At 36.4% G+C, this 15,688-nt stretch overlaps 1 protein-coding gene across 1 annotated transcript in view; it reads left to right on the top strand.

Annotated features, from left to right (window-relative positions):
* Window positions 1–15,688, top strand: part of LOC104158392 (roundabout homolog 1-like) — a gene marked incomplete at its 5' end in the record, with an annotated part of 86,855 nt that overhangs the window by 11,162 nt on the left and 60,005 nt on the right. The window contains 3 exon segments of the mRNA XM_009696028.1: window positions 9,406–9,414; window positions 12,134–12,258; window positions 14,184–14,355. Of these exon segments, the coding sequence (XP_009694330.1) occupies window positions 9,406–9,414; window positions 12,134–12,258; window positions 14,184–14,355 (306 nt within the window).

The following is a 15,688-nucleotide window of genomic DNA, read 5'->3' as shown; positions in this document are numbered from 1 at the left end:
TGTAAAGTTCTTTAAAATTCTACCTTTTAATCACTGTCTGCAGAGAATTGAAGAAAGTAGATTTGTGTATCATACTTGAGCACTCAACTAAAAAGTAACAAAGAAAATCTGAAGACTGTTTTCTAGCGCCTGCAATTTCCTAAATCCCACGACTAGGGAAAAAGCAATAGTTTTTGTGTCAGGCTTCACTGTTGCAAACTATTTTGTGACTGCTGGTCTAAAGATAACGGTCCACTAATTCTGTCTTTGGAATAGGCAAAGTAGAATTTTACTACAAGTTGTTGAGTTTGCAGATTTTTGGTTTTATGTGTAAAATTAAATAGAGTGCAAGGAATAATAATTTTCATTGGTTGCCCATTAAACAGTACTTCTGCTATATGTTCATTCTGAAATAAACTTAGGCTTTATTGAATTATGCTAAACATCCCTAAAAAGTTAATACACACTTTATTTTTGCTTGGTTTATAGCCTGTAATTAATTTTTGTAAGGACTATACAGTGATTATAGTGCACTCTCTTATCATTAAAATCAGTCGCTTTATTTTTGCTTGGTTTATAGCCTGTAAGTAATTTTTGTAAGGACTATATAGTGATTATAGTGCACTCTCTTATTTTTGGTAGTTTACACGCATCATTAAAATCAGTCATCTCTGAATTAGTTCTTGACAAAACAAATGCTGACTTATACATAACTGTGTTCAAACATTTTGATAAGCTGTTTTGAGTACCATTTGTTACTCTGAATTATGTTTTGCTTGAACACTAAAATATTTTATTCTTAGGTGCTGAATAACACTCAAGAACTGGTAGTGAAGTATCTTGCAGTCTTTATACATGACCTAGGTCACCTAGTAGGCTCAGTGTCAGAATCTGTCAGTGCAAGAAAAAAACATCTTCAGGTTGAACAAATGCTAAATATCGAGTACGCCCACATTATTTTCTGCAGGAGATACCTGCATGCTCCTCTTGTCCCTATGACCACACATTAATTCCCAAAGTTTGGGGTGAATTTTTTTTTTCCGTTTAAGTATGGAGTAGAATGAGAGGATTGAGAAACAAAAAACCAAAGCTGTCTGAGTGGAGATCAGGTTGCTTGTCTTGTTCTCATAAAGGTCCTACGCTCTCTAAACACAGCATTGAAGGAGATTCTGTTCTCTTTGCAGCTTTCAGTGGCATAATGAGAGCTCACTTAGGACTTGCATCTCCTGAAATTAAGCAACCGCTCTCTCTTTTGACACAGTTAAGGTAGCACATTGATACTTGGGCCTCAGTACAGAGGAAGAAGTCACCTGAGAGTTCTGCTGTGGTCCAGTCTTCCACCAGCAAGGTCTGATGGCCTTTTCTGTACCTCTTCCTTCAGAGTCCTTGGGTGCTCAGATCTTGCCAGATTTTTTTCCTCTGAGAGTATAACTAACCTAATTAAAGACTAAACCTCAAAACATGTCTGCTAGTATCTCTAGCCCATCATAGCTGCAGCAGCACTTTTGTTTCAGACTACCAGCAATTTTTGACAGCATTATTGTCTTTTGGCAGAGGTGAACCACTGCTTCACTATATGAAAATCAGGCTGAGTGTTGCTGAATTTTTCTATTTTATTTTATTTTTGCACATTGTGTTTATTTCTTTAAGTAACTTGTTCCCTTTTCTACCTCTATCACTGCAAAAATGCCCAGTACCTGATGGATAATTCCATCTTATGTAGAGTTCTTATATGTTGTATTTTTTGCTACCTATAATTAAATTTTTTTAATCTGTCACAGTTACCTTCCTGGTAACATTATTTAAAAGTCCAGATATTAGTGTCCCATATGTAGACTTCGGTTGTCTCTATGGGGGGGAGTGTGGTGTCCCCATAAAAAGAAGTCCAGGTTTCTTTTTAAATAGCACCTGTTTCAGTTTACAGTATTCCTTACTGAGTATTGCATGCCCAAAATATCATTTTTTAATGATTAAAAGCTACTGCACTGTAGAGATTTATTGTCCTTCCATATTTAGTGTGTGTTTAGTGTACATTGATCATGAGACTTTGGCAACTTTTCACAAATAGCTTCAACTTATTATAAGAAGGTCGCTATGGATTTCAAGTACTTCTTTCCAAGAAGAAAAGTGTGCTATCATAAACAGCTGGGGAAAAAAATCCCACTCTGTTTCCTTTTCAGCTCTACTATCTTTTACTCTAAGTCAAAAAATGCAGTAGGAAGCTCCTAAGAATTCATCAAAGAGTGTCCAGCTATCATAATCTTTTTGTACTTCTGCACAGCTTATTTAAAATTAATCTATCTTTTTTCACTCTTTTAAAAGGCTTTAGTATAAATATTTGTAGCCACAACTACTTAGATTGCAGCAGTGTTCAAAATTACCTCGGTTCTTTTTAAACAAAGAGGAAGACAACTCTTCTCTGAAAAGAGAAGCCTGGGAAACAGGACTCCACAGTTTACTGCATTACTCTAGTTTTAAATAGATAAAATTAGACTTGTCCTAGGTGTGCTCTTTAAATTTTATTTGGTTTACAGAATGGTTTAGGAGGACCCAGAGCAAGGAAGAGGGAGGGGAGATTTGGAGAGGAACTTCTGGAAAATCTTAAATCCTTCTCTCCCTCTCTCTTTCTTCTAACTCCCATATTTCTGATTTCTCTTGTCACCTCAAGGCAATGACTACAGGATTTATAAATGTTTTAAACTGTGCGCTACATGTATTAACCTAAGAAGTTCTACCTTTTAAAACCACACTGCAAAGTCTATTTCCACATTTTTTATTTTTATCATAGAAATCTTCATTGACTCCTGCAGAAGGAGGCATTATAAACTTTCTTATTATTTCCAAACTAGTATCAGCAAAATCATTTGCAAATCAAAAAACCTTATGTGAGCAAATTTTACACACTGTTTTCTTCCCACAAATTTTTGCAGTAGGTTCCTCCCTCACACGCAGATACAAACACACATACACTTGTGTAGCCCTTTTCATCTTGTCTTTTTAAATGTTTTAAAACAAAGATTCATTAGCCTACTATGAAGCAGACATTAAGATAATACAGTTCCATGACGGAGATACAGCTGAGAGAGCGCCAGATTTTGCTGCCCAGCCGCATTAATTAGAGTTGAGGAGGGAAACATCTCTCAGCCTAAATTACATCTCAAAATGGCCAGAAATCCATAAGGAACCAATGCCATTTTATAGCTCTTGAAAACAGAATAGCACCGAAGCAGGAGGTTTGGTTAATGCACAGATCTTGTGCAGTTTATCAGCAGAGGGGAGTTTAAGCCACCAAAGAGAGCAGAGAAGCTGAGTGACATTTTAATGCTGATAACGCAACCAACTGTTAGCAATTTGCTTGTTGCTCCCACCGCAGATCCCTTCCTGCTTGCTGCAGGAGGGAGAATCGTCGATTTTTGATTCCGTGGCACTTTAAGTCGATCTCTAAAATTGGTTCTGGAGTGGATGATGTTGAACAGCCACGCTGTGTATGTTATGATGTATGTGTTTATGTACATGTTCTAAAGCTGTATCCTCATCTGTGTCTCTCTGGTATATGTACCAGCTCTAAATGCACTTTCATTTTCAAGGCTTTATTTGTACTGTCAGCACCAAGGAGTGATACTTGCCTTTTTTTCATCATCAGACCACTTTGTCCTAGAGCACATTAGCTCTCCTGAGTACACACAGGCACCTGCCCTTTCTCTCTGGGTACCAAGTCACGAGGCATAAGCTAAATTCAGCCTGCCAGTCAATTGCCCTGTGCTAAAAATGAGAGAATATGTTCTGCCCTGCATGGTCAGAGTGAGCATCATGGTGACGTGGCACAGTGAGAAGTGCAGCTGGCAGCCCACCGCTACCCTATGAGTGGCACTTTCATGTAGGGCACAGACTCCAGCCAGACTGTTTCTAGGTTACTGCCCAGGATGTGTCTTCACTTAGTCAGACAGAAGAGGGAATGTGTGTCAGCTATAAACAAAAAAAAAATAATTACAAATAAAAAATAAAAACTCATTGAGAAGTATGTTGAGGCACACAGCAGCTAATTGATACCGAGATTTTTCCCCTCAGTGACTTATCTGTGCACAAACCTGAAACGTTGTTACAGGTTTCTAGTTTTCCACTACTTCTAAAGGTGATCTTACTATTGGAACTATTTTTCCCAATACTCATTCAACTACTTTCTTTCTTAATTTTATTTTTTTACTTACCGTACCATTATAGAAAACAATCTGATTCTTTTCCAATCAGTTAGATTTCTATCTTCTTGCCTTTGGTAACTTTGAAGTTACCATTGTCACTTGTTCCTATAAACTTAAGTGCTTATCTGACACAGCAGCAGCAATCCAAAGCAGAGTTTTTCCAGTCATCATAAACGTAATGAACCACGGTCACTCCCCTGCTGGAGGTTTGGAATTACAAGTCATCATTTTTGATTTGAAACATCAAAAATCTCATGTAAACATTTTGCCTCAACTATATGGCTGTGGCATGCTTGGCGCCAGACTGTTAGAGCTTTTCCCCAAAATTTGTAGTGCACCGTATCACACTTCGTGCTCTGGGACTACATGCTGGGAAAGCATTCATAGTGAGTAAGGGTGTCCCAGGCTAGTCTTACATGCATGTGAATTTTAGCAGAAAATCTGGAAAAATATGAATTATTTGTGTCTGTATCTAGACATACACAAGAAGTGACAGCTGAAAATAGACCAATGAGGACAAAAAACTATATACCCCAATTCTTTTGCAATGTACCTGGTGTTATTTTCCCATATTTTTCACAGGTTGAAGCTAGGAGACAGCTGAATGGCAGTGTTTATATTTTTTCAGAAAAAGCTATTTTGGCCTTTGTTTATTTCTCTGTAGAAAGTGATAATTTCCACAAATGGCGGCAGAGAGATGTGCATATCAACGATATTGGGTGTTTCAGATTGCTTTGATAAGAACAAATAGCCTACAAATCACTAGATAGGAAATGAAGCATGGTACATTGTCTTAAACTATCTTCCCTAATAATAGTTTTTTGCAGAACACCAACATAAGTATCTGGTAGTCATGTTGCAGAAAGGCATTCAGTGGTTCTTGTTCAGATACTTGAAGGTAAAACGTAGTTAATTAGGTTTCAGAGTTTAGCAGGCTTAGTGATGAAACATATTTATGAACAGAAAAGGTTGGTGGCTTTTTGTCTGAGTTTTTGTTTGGAACTAGGGAAGGAATTGGAAAATAAAATTGTTCAGAATTTCTTTTTTTTTTTATTTTTGAAGGAGTGAGCAGTCAGTTTGTCCGTTTGCTAAACATACTGAGATGCACATTTCCTCTGCATGTAACTCTAATACCCAAATTTTCTGTACCCACTCATTTCAGACAGAGGTTATAAACAGTGGGTTCTCACCCACTCATTTCGTACTGAGGTTATAAACAACTGAGTTACAGCCCTTCTGTAGAACTGCAGTGCTCCATGACAGATAACGTGGCACGCTCTGTACTACTCTGTTGCTCGCTCCAGTGTTTCTGCTCTCGCACTGTCTAGTCTTTACCTGGCCAACCGCATCAGAAATGTTTGCTCCTGAGCTCTGCTGTCTCTTCCAGCGCAGTGGCTCGTACTCGTGTCCCATCTCCTACCAGTTTGTTTCTACAGGCACATTCAATCTCTGATATTTTTCACTTGAACTGGGATTAATGTATCACAAAATTAATTGAAAGCAATCTAAATTTGTGCCTGCCATTTCCTAGAGTAGTCATATAGCCAAGGATTTATATAGAAGCTAAAGGCTGTATATGAGCTTGATTTTTAGATGTAATTATTGGCCTGAAGATTGGGATTGTTTCATTTCTCTGGTTTAGAATTATACTTTCTTACTTCCTTTATAATAGTCTCTATGGGTGTCAAGCAGTCCTTGTGAAGTCCAGTGAAGATTTTTAAGTAATCAAAAATGAAACATATTGAACTTAAATCAAAAGTATTCAGCTTGTGTCAGCTGAATAACAAGACACCTTGTGAGCACCTGGAAGGTATTCATAAATAGTAATAGTCAGAACAATAATTAATGGGCATTTAATGTGCAGAACAAAATACTGTTTAGTAAGTAAGTACCACCTTGAATCTGAGGATCTAAAAAGCACCTCATTAGTATAAATGAATGAAAATTTCTATAATTTTTCACTCTTTGAGACAGATAATTACTACCACAGCTTTCAAGAATGGGATACTTGAAGTTTATAGCTTGTCCAATATCAGACTAAGAAATAGACACGAGCCTGTAATATTTAATTCTAAGTATGAAGAAACCAGTGAGTTATAGAGAAACGCTAGATCAGCATTTGCTTTCACCTTTGTGAGAAGAATTACAAAATGTGTTATTTAAAGATGTAGACGTTGCACACAGTATGTTGAGATCTCATATGTACCGGTGAGGAAGGGCTGAGAGAATGATGCTTGCACAGCTTGGAGGAGAGGTAGCTTTGGGGGGGACGTAACAGCAGCCCCCAATACCTACAGGGAGGTTGTTGTAAGATGGAGCCAGGCTCATCACAGTGGTGCATAGTGGGAGGACAAGAAACAATGGTTTTAAGTTGAAACAAGGGAGGTGGAGGCTGGATATGAGAATAAATGTCTTCACTGGGTGGACAGTCAAGCAGTGGCGCAGATTGCCCAGGGCTGTGCGTTCTCAGTCCTTGGAAGTTTTCAAGATCCAACTGGATTAAGCCCTATGCAACCTGGTCTGACCCCATAGCTGCCCCTGCCTGAGCAAAAGATTGGACTAGAGACCTCCGAGGTTGCTTCCAACCTGATTATCATATGACCCTACGATACTACATCTGTCAAATACAATAGTTACTCCATTAACAACTGGCAACTATAGTAGTCTGTAGTTTAAGTCCTAAAACTGCAAATTCCTACTCCTGCAAGTGGATTTAATGATACTGATAGTCCCAGCGAGGTTAATAGGATTGCTGGCAATAATAAGGCATTAAAAGATCACGTCACTAGTCTGGAAACCACTTTTCTTTTGTTTTCTGTTCAGTGACTGGACACGTCTTCCCTGAAAAACCTCACATGTCAAGGAAATTATTTGAAAGGCAAAAATATTATTCCTTCGGTGTTTGTGGTTTTACATGCTAACTTCCTGTCTTTACAAACAGGTTATTCTCCCTAACTGCCATGTGAAAAGCCATGATTAACACAGGGAAAATTAATTTACTTTATAATTGAAAGTCCTGTCAAATAAAATGTGCCATAATAGAGGAAAAAGTATTTACTTCTCAGTTTTAGTAACCTTAGATATCAATAGGGTGTAAATCAAACTAAGAAAGCGGTCTTTGTTGTAGTTGTTGCTATTATTGTTGTTCTTTTAAACCACAAGATGTCCCTCTGACAGAACTGTTTAAATTTTTCTATGAAATTTCACCCTTTGCCCTTGCCACAGATTTGCAACCAATGCGATGCCCTGTTTCTGCAGGGATTTATTTTCATGTGTCAGTATCCCCTCTGTTTTTACAGGTGGGCAAAAAATACATTTGCTTGACAGGGTTATTTTTGACCTACAATAACAAAACCGTCTGGTACAAAGAAAAGTGGAAATTCAGCACTTACAAGTTAATTTAATTTATAGAAATGTAATTGAGCAACCAAGCCAGATTTCTCTCTGTTAGAAATTTTCACGTGAGCTTTCACTAGAGGGCTTAGGCAGCATTGCTACCAAGAAGGCTGAACTTTTCTCTTTTTGGCACTACTCGAGTAATGGAAAATTGATCATGTAGAGTTTCTTCCTCTGTGCAAGAATTGCATCCCATTAAGACTCTTATCAGGCTATTTCATGTAGAATATGAGTTGTGTTTTATGGAGAAGCATTTCTCATTCCAGAGCAGGTCAGATCATAATTGCAGGTTTAGTAGAGAGTTTTTCAGTTAAAAAGGAGTGGTTACTGGGTAATGTACTTCGTATGATAAAGAGTCGCTGGGGGTAGCTCAGATCTTTGAAAAATGGTAATTTCAACTTCCTCTGTTTGGGATTATTTCCTAAAAAAGTGTATATAATAACATAAAACCCCAATTCCCTGTATATTCTGGTTTTGGCGCATTCAGTTGCAGCTTCTTGGCTTCAATATGATCCAAATTCCAATATTATATCTGATTCTCTTTCTACTTCATTTTCATAATACACCTGGAGTCCTCTGTATTTATTTGAACAGTAAGCCAATATTCCTCATGCCTAATGAATACGAGCAGGCTGGATATTATTAGTTTTCTCCATGTGTTTTATCAGAGGATGGTGTATTGCAGATGCTTACCTACTCAGTGTAAAAGTGTACCTTGCTGAACAATAGTTGTTTTACTCTCAACATAAAGAAATAAGACTAAAGTGTTGAAGGGCTTGGTATTTGTAACATGCATTAAAATATATATATTTTTTTGGCTTTTAGTGTAATTATCTTATACTAACTACCCTTTTTTGATTGACTTTTTTGTCCGTATCTGTGTATATTTTAAAAATGAATTATTTTTACATTTTTGTTTTCAATCTGTTCTTTCAATTAGTGATGTGTGGTGGGAATGGTTTCTAACATGCCTTTCTTTTATAAGCAAATTTCGCCTGCCAGGATCTGTGCCATTTCGAAGTTTATGAAAATTTTCAATTATAGTTGAAAGATAATTTAGTATTAGCTAATTTACCACTGACAGTTTCTGTTGAAAAATCTAAGATTTTGCAACAAATCTCTGGGTTTGAATATTTTAGTGAAATTGAGGTCAGGGAGGGGGGGAAGGGTTAAGAATCTTTTAAAATTAATTGTGGTTTAATTTGCATTTGTAGTTTAATAGTGAGCATTATGACCTTGATACAGTGATCTTATGCTAAAGAGATTGGTGTGTGGGCTAAATGCCTCAGCATATTATTAATTTTTTAATAAACTTCTTTTGTAATAGCTATTAGCCTCAGAGAAGTATTTTCCATTTGTAGATATTTGAATGCTTTATTTTTTTGTAATTGTCACTGTTTCATCTCAGCTATGTTGCAGATTGATAGTTACTGGAGATTTCAAGTCAATTTTAACATAGAAAGCTGTTGATACAGAGAAATAATGATAATATGAAAAAAAATTTACTCAAGGTTACACAACAGTTCATTGGAAAGGCTTGGAGTAGAACCCAGATTGCCTGACCATTATTTCAGTCTGTTACCCATTTTCCTGTACAGCCTGCTTTCAGCATTTGATAGAGACTTATGCTTAAAAATCAAATAAAAAAATCTGTGGTTCAATATTTTGAACATATTTTTCATATATCAGAATATACATGTGCTTTCTAAGGTCTTTACCAAGGGTCCTTTTTATTTATTTTTTTTTAGTTTTTCTTTATTCTTTGCTTTGTTCCATGTCTATTCGATTTTATTTATTCCATGTTTTCTTTTTGTTTTGTTTTTGTTTTTAGTTGTGTCTGGTAAGTTGAAATTTTATTGGCCATCTTCTAGTCATCGTATCACTGTGACGGGAACTTCTCCTCCCCTTCCCATCCATCCCCTTCCATGTCCTTCAACCAGTCAGCTCCCATCTTTTACTTGTTATTGACAAGACACATCGCACAGAATAAATTCTGCATGAAGTATGGGTAACTTAATGGCAAAGAGAAAGGTAATGGGTTGCTAACTTTGTCTGTTTTTACATGATGTAACAAGTCAAATCCTGATGTTTTCTTTCTTCAGTGACTGCATTAGTTGAATTTCAAAGTCTTCTATAAAAAATTATTTTTGTTTTAAAGGTCTCAAGGATAGAAGTTGTTCTTTCCTTAAGTGGATTATTATTTCAGCATCTTTCACAGTATATTCATAACATACCACATGTATGTGACCCAAGATGTGAAAGCAAACTAAAGTTAAAAAAAAGACAGTGAAAATGCTTCCAGTACAGTGAATATTGAATGGAATTTAATAACAATGTTTCACTTAACCGTGTTTTAATTCTTCTTACATTGAAATTAATACGATTTTCTTTATTACATTTAATGGCAATAGATTTCAGATAATACACATATGCATAATACACATATATATTTAGAATAATATACATACAAAATACATGTTTAGAATAATATCTACTGAAACATAAACCTATTTACATTTTATAAATTCTGCCATGGTTACCTGAAAGATTGAATTTCCCCTCATTTTTTGTGTTCAGTAGTCCCTGAATGGTCAATTTCAGGTACTGGAATCACAAGCGTTCAGCTGTTTCTCCAGTGGTCAGAACCATTTTAATCTCTTTATAGCTGTACCCGTTCTCAAGTTCAATGAAATCTGAAACCTTATAAATCCTATGCACTAGCACAGGATTTCAAAACCTTCGGTTCCATTTTGTGTGGCATTGTGTCACAGACCAGTACAGAACCAACCAAGCCCTACATTTAACTATATGCTAAATTTATTCTTGTTACTAGAATCCAACAGCATAACAAAGGTGCTTCACCCTCATCTCCATTTTCCCCATCATACATCACAACCCTGTGGCAAACCCCCAACAGTTTCACCTTCCGTTCTAAATTAAACATACTGTCATGTCAAAGTCTTCCCACATCTTCTTCCAAGGTATTGATTGAACATTTCAGAGCTAAATGTTTTGAAGTCTGCTAATTACTGTAGGTCAACCTAGCATTCACTTTGGGTAGTTTCTTGTCTAAGGAAATCCTAGGAAAGGTAGCATTTGCATCCAAATGTAAATAATTAGAAGTTGTGATTTAAAAATTCCTCCCAAAGCAGGAGAGTCATAGGAAGAGTATATTCTAATCTGAGCTCAATAGGGAGCAGAGACACAAGGCATGAGGAACAGTTAACTGAAAGTATTGGCCCACAGGAACACTTGAAATTTTTTTTTAGAAAGGACTTTAAATGTTATTGAATTCATTCTAGATAAAACCACAATTATTTGATGTTTGTAAAGCACACTGAGTGATATCTTTAAATTATATGATTCACACTCCTTTTAAAGGAAAATCTTGTAAATACAGAAATGCTTGAAAGGAAAAAAAAACACCTCCAAAAAGATTTGAGTTGTTAACATCGGATTCAGAGTATCCCCTTTCTTCTCAACCCAAGGAAGAGGGAGAGCATAATTAGTTTTGGACAAATGATCAGAAGGAATTGGAAATGGATAAGTAAATGAACTTTCACTTAATGCACATTTTTCAAGAAGTGAGAGTTAACAGCCTATAAAACAAGCAAGATTTTTTTTTTCTGTGCTAGCCCCATCAAGATATCTCTTGCTGTCGTCTATGCTGATTTTTTTTTTAATACAACTGACATGATTTTTTGACATTCTGTTTACTACTGGATGAAGGAGTTGTTGAAGTCTGTATGAATCAAACCATTTGGACAATGCTGGCAGTATTTATAATGTTAGGCTGAGCAGATGTTTCAGATTTGCCTTCATTTGCATATATATTTTGTTTGAACATGCTCTTGCCTGTGTAAATGAGGAAGACATTTAGCTCTGCTGTTCCTTTAAATTCATTCCTCTTAAGTAATTGGACTGAAGATTTTAAATGGTTATAATTTGTTCAATAATATTTCTGAGGCTTTTGACTTTAAATTGTTTTGAGACCCCAACTACATCAGAAGTCTCTTATGTAAGCAATTAAGGGCTTTTTCTCTCCTCAGCTTTCCTAAATCAAGGATGATGACTTTTGTGCATGTAAGCCTGAATTCATAGTTACTCAACAGTGTTTACCGCAGCCCTTTTACAAAGTGTGGCTTGTGGGCCAGTTGTCCCTCAAAGACATATTTCTCCATATTTTGACTTGTAGCCGATTTCCTTCTTTAAAAACCAAATTGTAACAGATTTGTTCTATTGGTGACTGTTGCTTTGCAAGCTGTCTCATTAAGTGGGAGGGACTTCCTTGTATAAGTGGTCCGTAATGTGATGCACAGTCAGAGTTTTAATTGGGAGGTCCAGCAACAAAAAAGATGATCTGAGTGATGCTGAAGCTCTGGCTCTTAAAGGCTGAATTGTCTTTCTGCTACCTCTCCTTATTAAAAAAAATTAACTGTTCTGTTTTACACCATTTCAAGTCAGTAGGCAAATTGTGCTTTCAAATAGGCTAACTTTGGTCTTCTGACAATAGAGTGAAATGTGAAATTATTTTTTTTTTTTTTGTATTTTCCTTTCAGAGCCTCCACAGTTTGTTGTAAAACCTCGAGATCAGGTAGCTGCGCTGGGGAGAACCGTGACTTTCCAGTGTGAAGCAACTGGAAACCCTCAGCCAGCCATCTTTTGGCGGAGAGAGGGAAGTCAGGTAACAAAAGCCTTTCTGTCCCTTCTTCCTGGCAGTTTCTTGAAGAGATGATGTCACATGAGAGAAAAATACTCTGATTATTGTTTTAAAGATGTGGAAAATAGGTCTAGAGCTTGGAGATGCTGGACATTTCTTCTGTACTTCTAAGTCACATGCATGCTAGGTGATGTCAGCCTTACTAGAAATGATATCTATGTTTTGTTCAATCTCCCATTTTCTCCATGAGTGTAAAAATACATTTATGAAACAACTAGAAACATGCCCTGTTTCACTACTGTGAAAATCTTTTTCACCTAACAGGGAGAACTTCGAAGAGATGAAGAGATGACTAATGTTGACATTTGTTTGAACTCCCAAACACTCCCAAATTTTCACAAAGCTTGTCTCTGAGTTTATGGTGCAACTATTAGTTTGCCATGTGTTTGTGTGTGTCTGCCAAACTAAACTGTTTGGTGTATTGATCTGCATCACTGCATGGGTAGGACTCTAGTTTGGGGCTAAGGAGATCTGCTTTCCCACTTGGTCAGCTGGCTGACAGGTCATACCTGAATAGGTCACTTTTTCTGCCAGCTTCCTTATTTGAATGGGAGGGAAAAATATTCTCAGCTCCTTTGTAAAGGATCTTGAAAGCTAGTGGGTGAAACACAATATAGCACAGCAAGAGAATCACAGTTTTCTTTCAAAGTCATCTTTTGAAGGAGGGATGTGACACAAAGTATTCTTTATTGGAAGGAAAGGAGGAATATGGGATTCTGGTTTTCCTGTGAATGAAGGAATGAATAGTGCAATAGCATATGACAGAGTTCTTTGTGTTACAAAACAATAGGCCAGAGAAATTGAGAACACTTAGAGGTTGGCTTCTTTACTCCATTTGCAACATTTCTGTCTGAATACCTCAGTACAACTAGACTGCTCACCAAATTTAGATTATAATCTTCAATGGTATAAGTATACCAGTATATTAGGTTTCTATTTTTGTATGGCCTGGATTTTTTTTTTCCCTAAGTGTTGTCTAGTACCTAAGTTTTCTGGCTCATTTTTTCTCTGCTGAGTGGTGACCACTTGTGATGATTGATGGAACTGGAGGATGAGGTCAATGAATTGAGTTTCCTAATACTGAAGCAGAGGAAGTTGTGTCCCATTCCTTTGGAAGATTTTTGGACATGCAAAATGTTGTTAGGCAAGAAAGAGAGATAAAAAATAGCCTCTGTGACTTCAATGTATTCTCATTGAAAAATTGTTCAGCCAGAGGTAGAAATTTGGCATCAGTATTTAGTGTAAAGGCCTTGTATTATTTTGATTGCAGTTCTGATCTTTGACCACTGTTGGTAAATACTATGTACTTCATACCAAAACTGTCTAAGTAGAAACTTGCATAGGATTTAATTCTATATTGTAAGACTCGTTATAGACACAAACACTATGATTAGAGAGACCTAAACAGGATCTCTTTTTAAAAACCGCTTCATTCTTAGGAAGGTGAAAGTTAAAATACGAATAAGTAAACCAACATCTGAACTTAAATGAAATAAATAGAATGCCCTGGAGTAAGTTCTAAAAAAGGATGTTAAAGCAAATGGCTTTGATTCACCACAGTTGCTTGCACCATTATGGTGTCTGTACATATCACATCTTCTCTAGTGCCTGTTAAACTTTATGTAAAGCCCAACATTGACCATAGAGGGTGTTAGAGCAATCCCCAAAGACTTACACAATTATATGTGCATATCTGCACCTATTTTATCACAAAAAATCCTATAAAAGCTATTCACATTGTGATATAGACATGCCTAAGATATGAAGAGCAGAATGTTTTATATATAATGTGAAAAGATTAATTTGTTTAGATATGTTAAAGTTAAGATTATTAAGGTTTGAATTTATTTAACCCTTTTTCCCCACTTTCTGTCCTATATGTTTTGTAGAATCTACTTTTCTCATACCAACCTCCTCAGTCATCCAGCCGATTCTCAGTTTCCCAGACAGGAGACCTCACTATCACCAACGTCCAGAGATCTGATGTTGGGTACTATATCTGCCAGACTTTAAATGTTGCAGGAAGTATCATAACAAAAGCCTACTTGGAAGTTACGGATGGTAATGATACCTTTATTTTATCATTTCCAAGTTTTTATTTTTATTTCAAGACGGCAGTGGGATGATATGACACTACTTTGAAATCTGCTTTGCATAAATAGGGATTTCATGTGTCTTTGAACATAAAAATCCTGGTTTGGCCATCTCTGTCAGGGACTTAAAATTTTTGATATTGTGTAATACTATATTTCCATTTTGTATTTAGTAAGTATATTCAGTTTATGGATTTTTGTCAGATCTGTTAATTTATCTGGCTCCTTTTTAACTTCCCCTGCTAGATCTAGTTTACTTTCAGATTGCTTGCTGCCTAGCTCTTCATCCCTGTTATTGTGTGTCTGTTTGCTTATCATCTCCATTTGCTTCTTTTTTCTCTGTTTTTTAATATTGCAGTATAGCAAGGAAAAAACCTCAACCTGTATGGAAGTCAGTAGAGTCACTTACAAATGAATATTATTATACATTCCTTTTCAGAAGCAGTTGGGGAAAAAAAATTAAGATGAAAAAGCTACAGGGAGCATGACTGCAAGCAGTAATATATGCTGATGTGAGGCCAATTTGCCAATTATCAAAAATACTTCATATTTTTAATAGCAAAGATACACAGCAAAAACAATAATCTTAGCACTTATGGAAAAAGAGGATAAGTACAGTCTGTGAAGAGACTTTGAGGAGAGGGAAGCTGTTGTCTGAGAAGAGTTTCCATAAACTAGGCCTTTGCCCTATAGAAAACAGAAATAATGCAGTACTAGAAACGTGCAGTGAACCTGGAGAATAAAAGTGTTTATTTACACCCGCTGGATTGAGATGGTTTGGAGGAGTAGGACTGCATCCTTTCTGGTTTCTCCCAAGTGGTAAGCCACATTTCTTAATCTACTTTTATCCATTTCTTCACTGGGAAGAAGGCCGTGGCAAGGTGAGAATAAATTTAAAATAGAAAATTAAGAGGTTTTCTGTTAATGACCTATATGATCTGAACTTGAAAAAAGTCAAATTAATTTAAATATATTTCTTTTACCATCACTATATGCTCTAGATTGATCGGATGGGTAGTTGTTCTGTATAATGTCTTGGGACAATATTTTTTTGGTACTTTTATAAAATGAAGGTAGGATATGCAGAATGATACCCTGGTATCCCTAAAGGTAATAGAAGTTGCCGTCAACTTTAGTGGCACTTAAATTAGCCATGGATTTCAGTGGCATTAGATTCCTCCTGTACAGCACAAATGGGTCAGCCTCTTACCATTGAGCTCTTTACAAACTTGTCAAAGTCAAATGCAAACTGTAAGTGAGCTTATTTTGACTGTCTCTGCAGAGAAAGATACTAATGGTCT

This window comes from Cariama cristata, unplaced genomic scaffold (genome assembly GCF_000690535.1).
Source record: "Cariama cristata isolate BGI_N322 unplaced genomic scaffold, ASM69053v1 scaffold12392, whole genome shotgun sequence".
NCBI classification, from domain to species: domain Eukaryota; kingdom Metazoa; phylum Chordata; class Aves; order Cariamiformes; family Cariamidae; genus Cariama; species Cariama cristata.
Note: the sequence above shows the minus strand (reverse complement) of the source record. Positions and strands in the feature narration are given on the sequence as shown.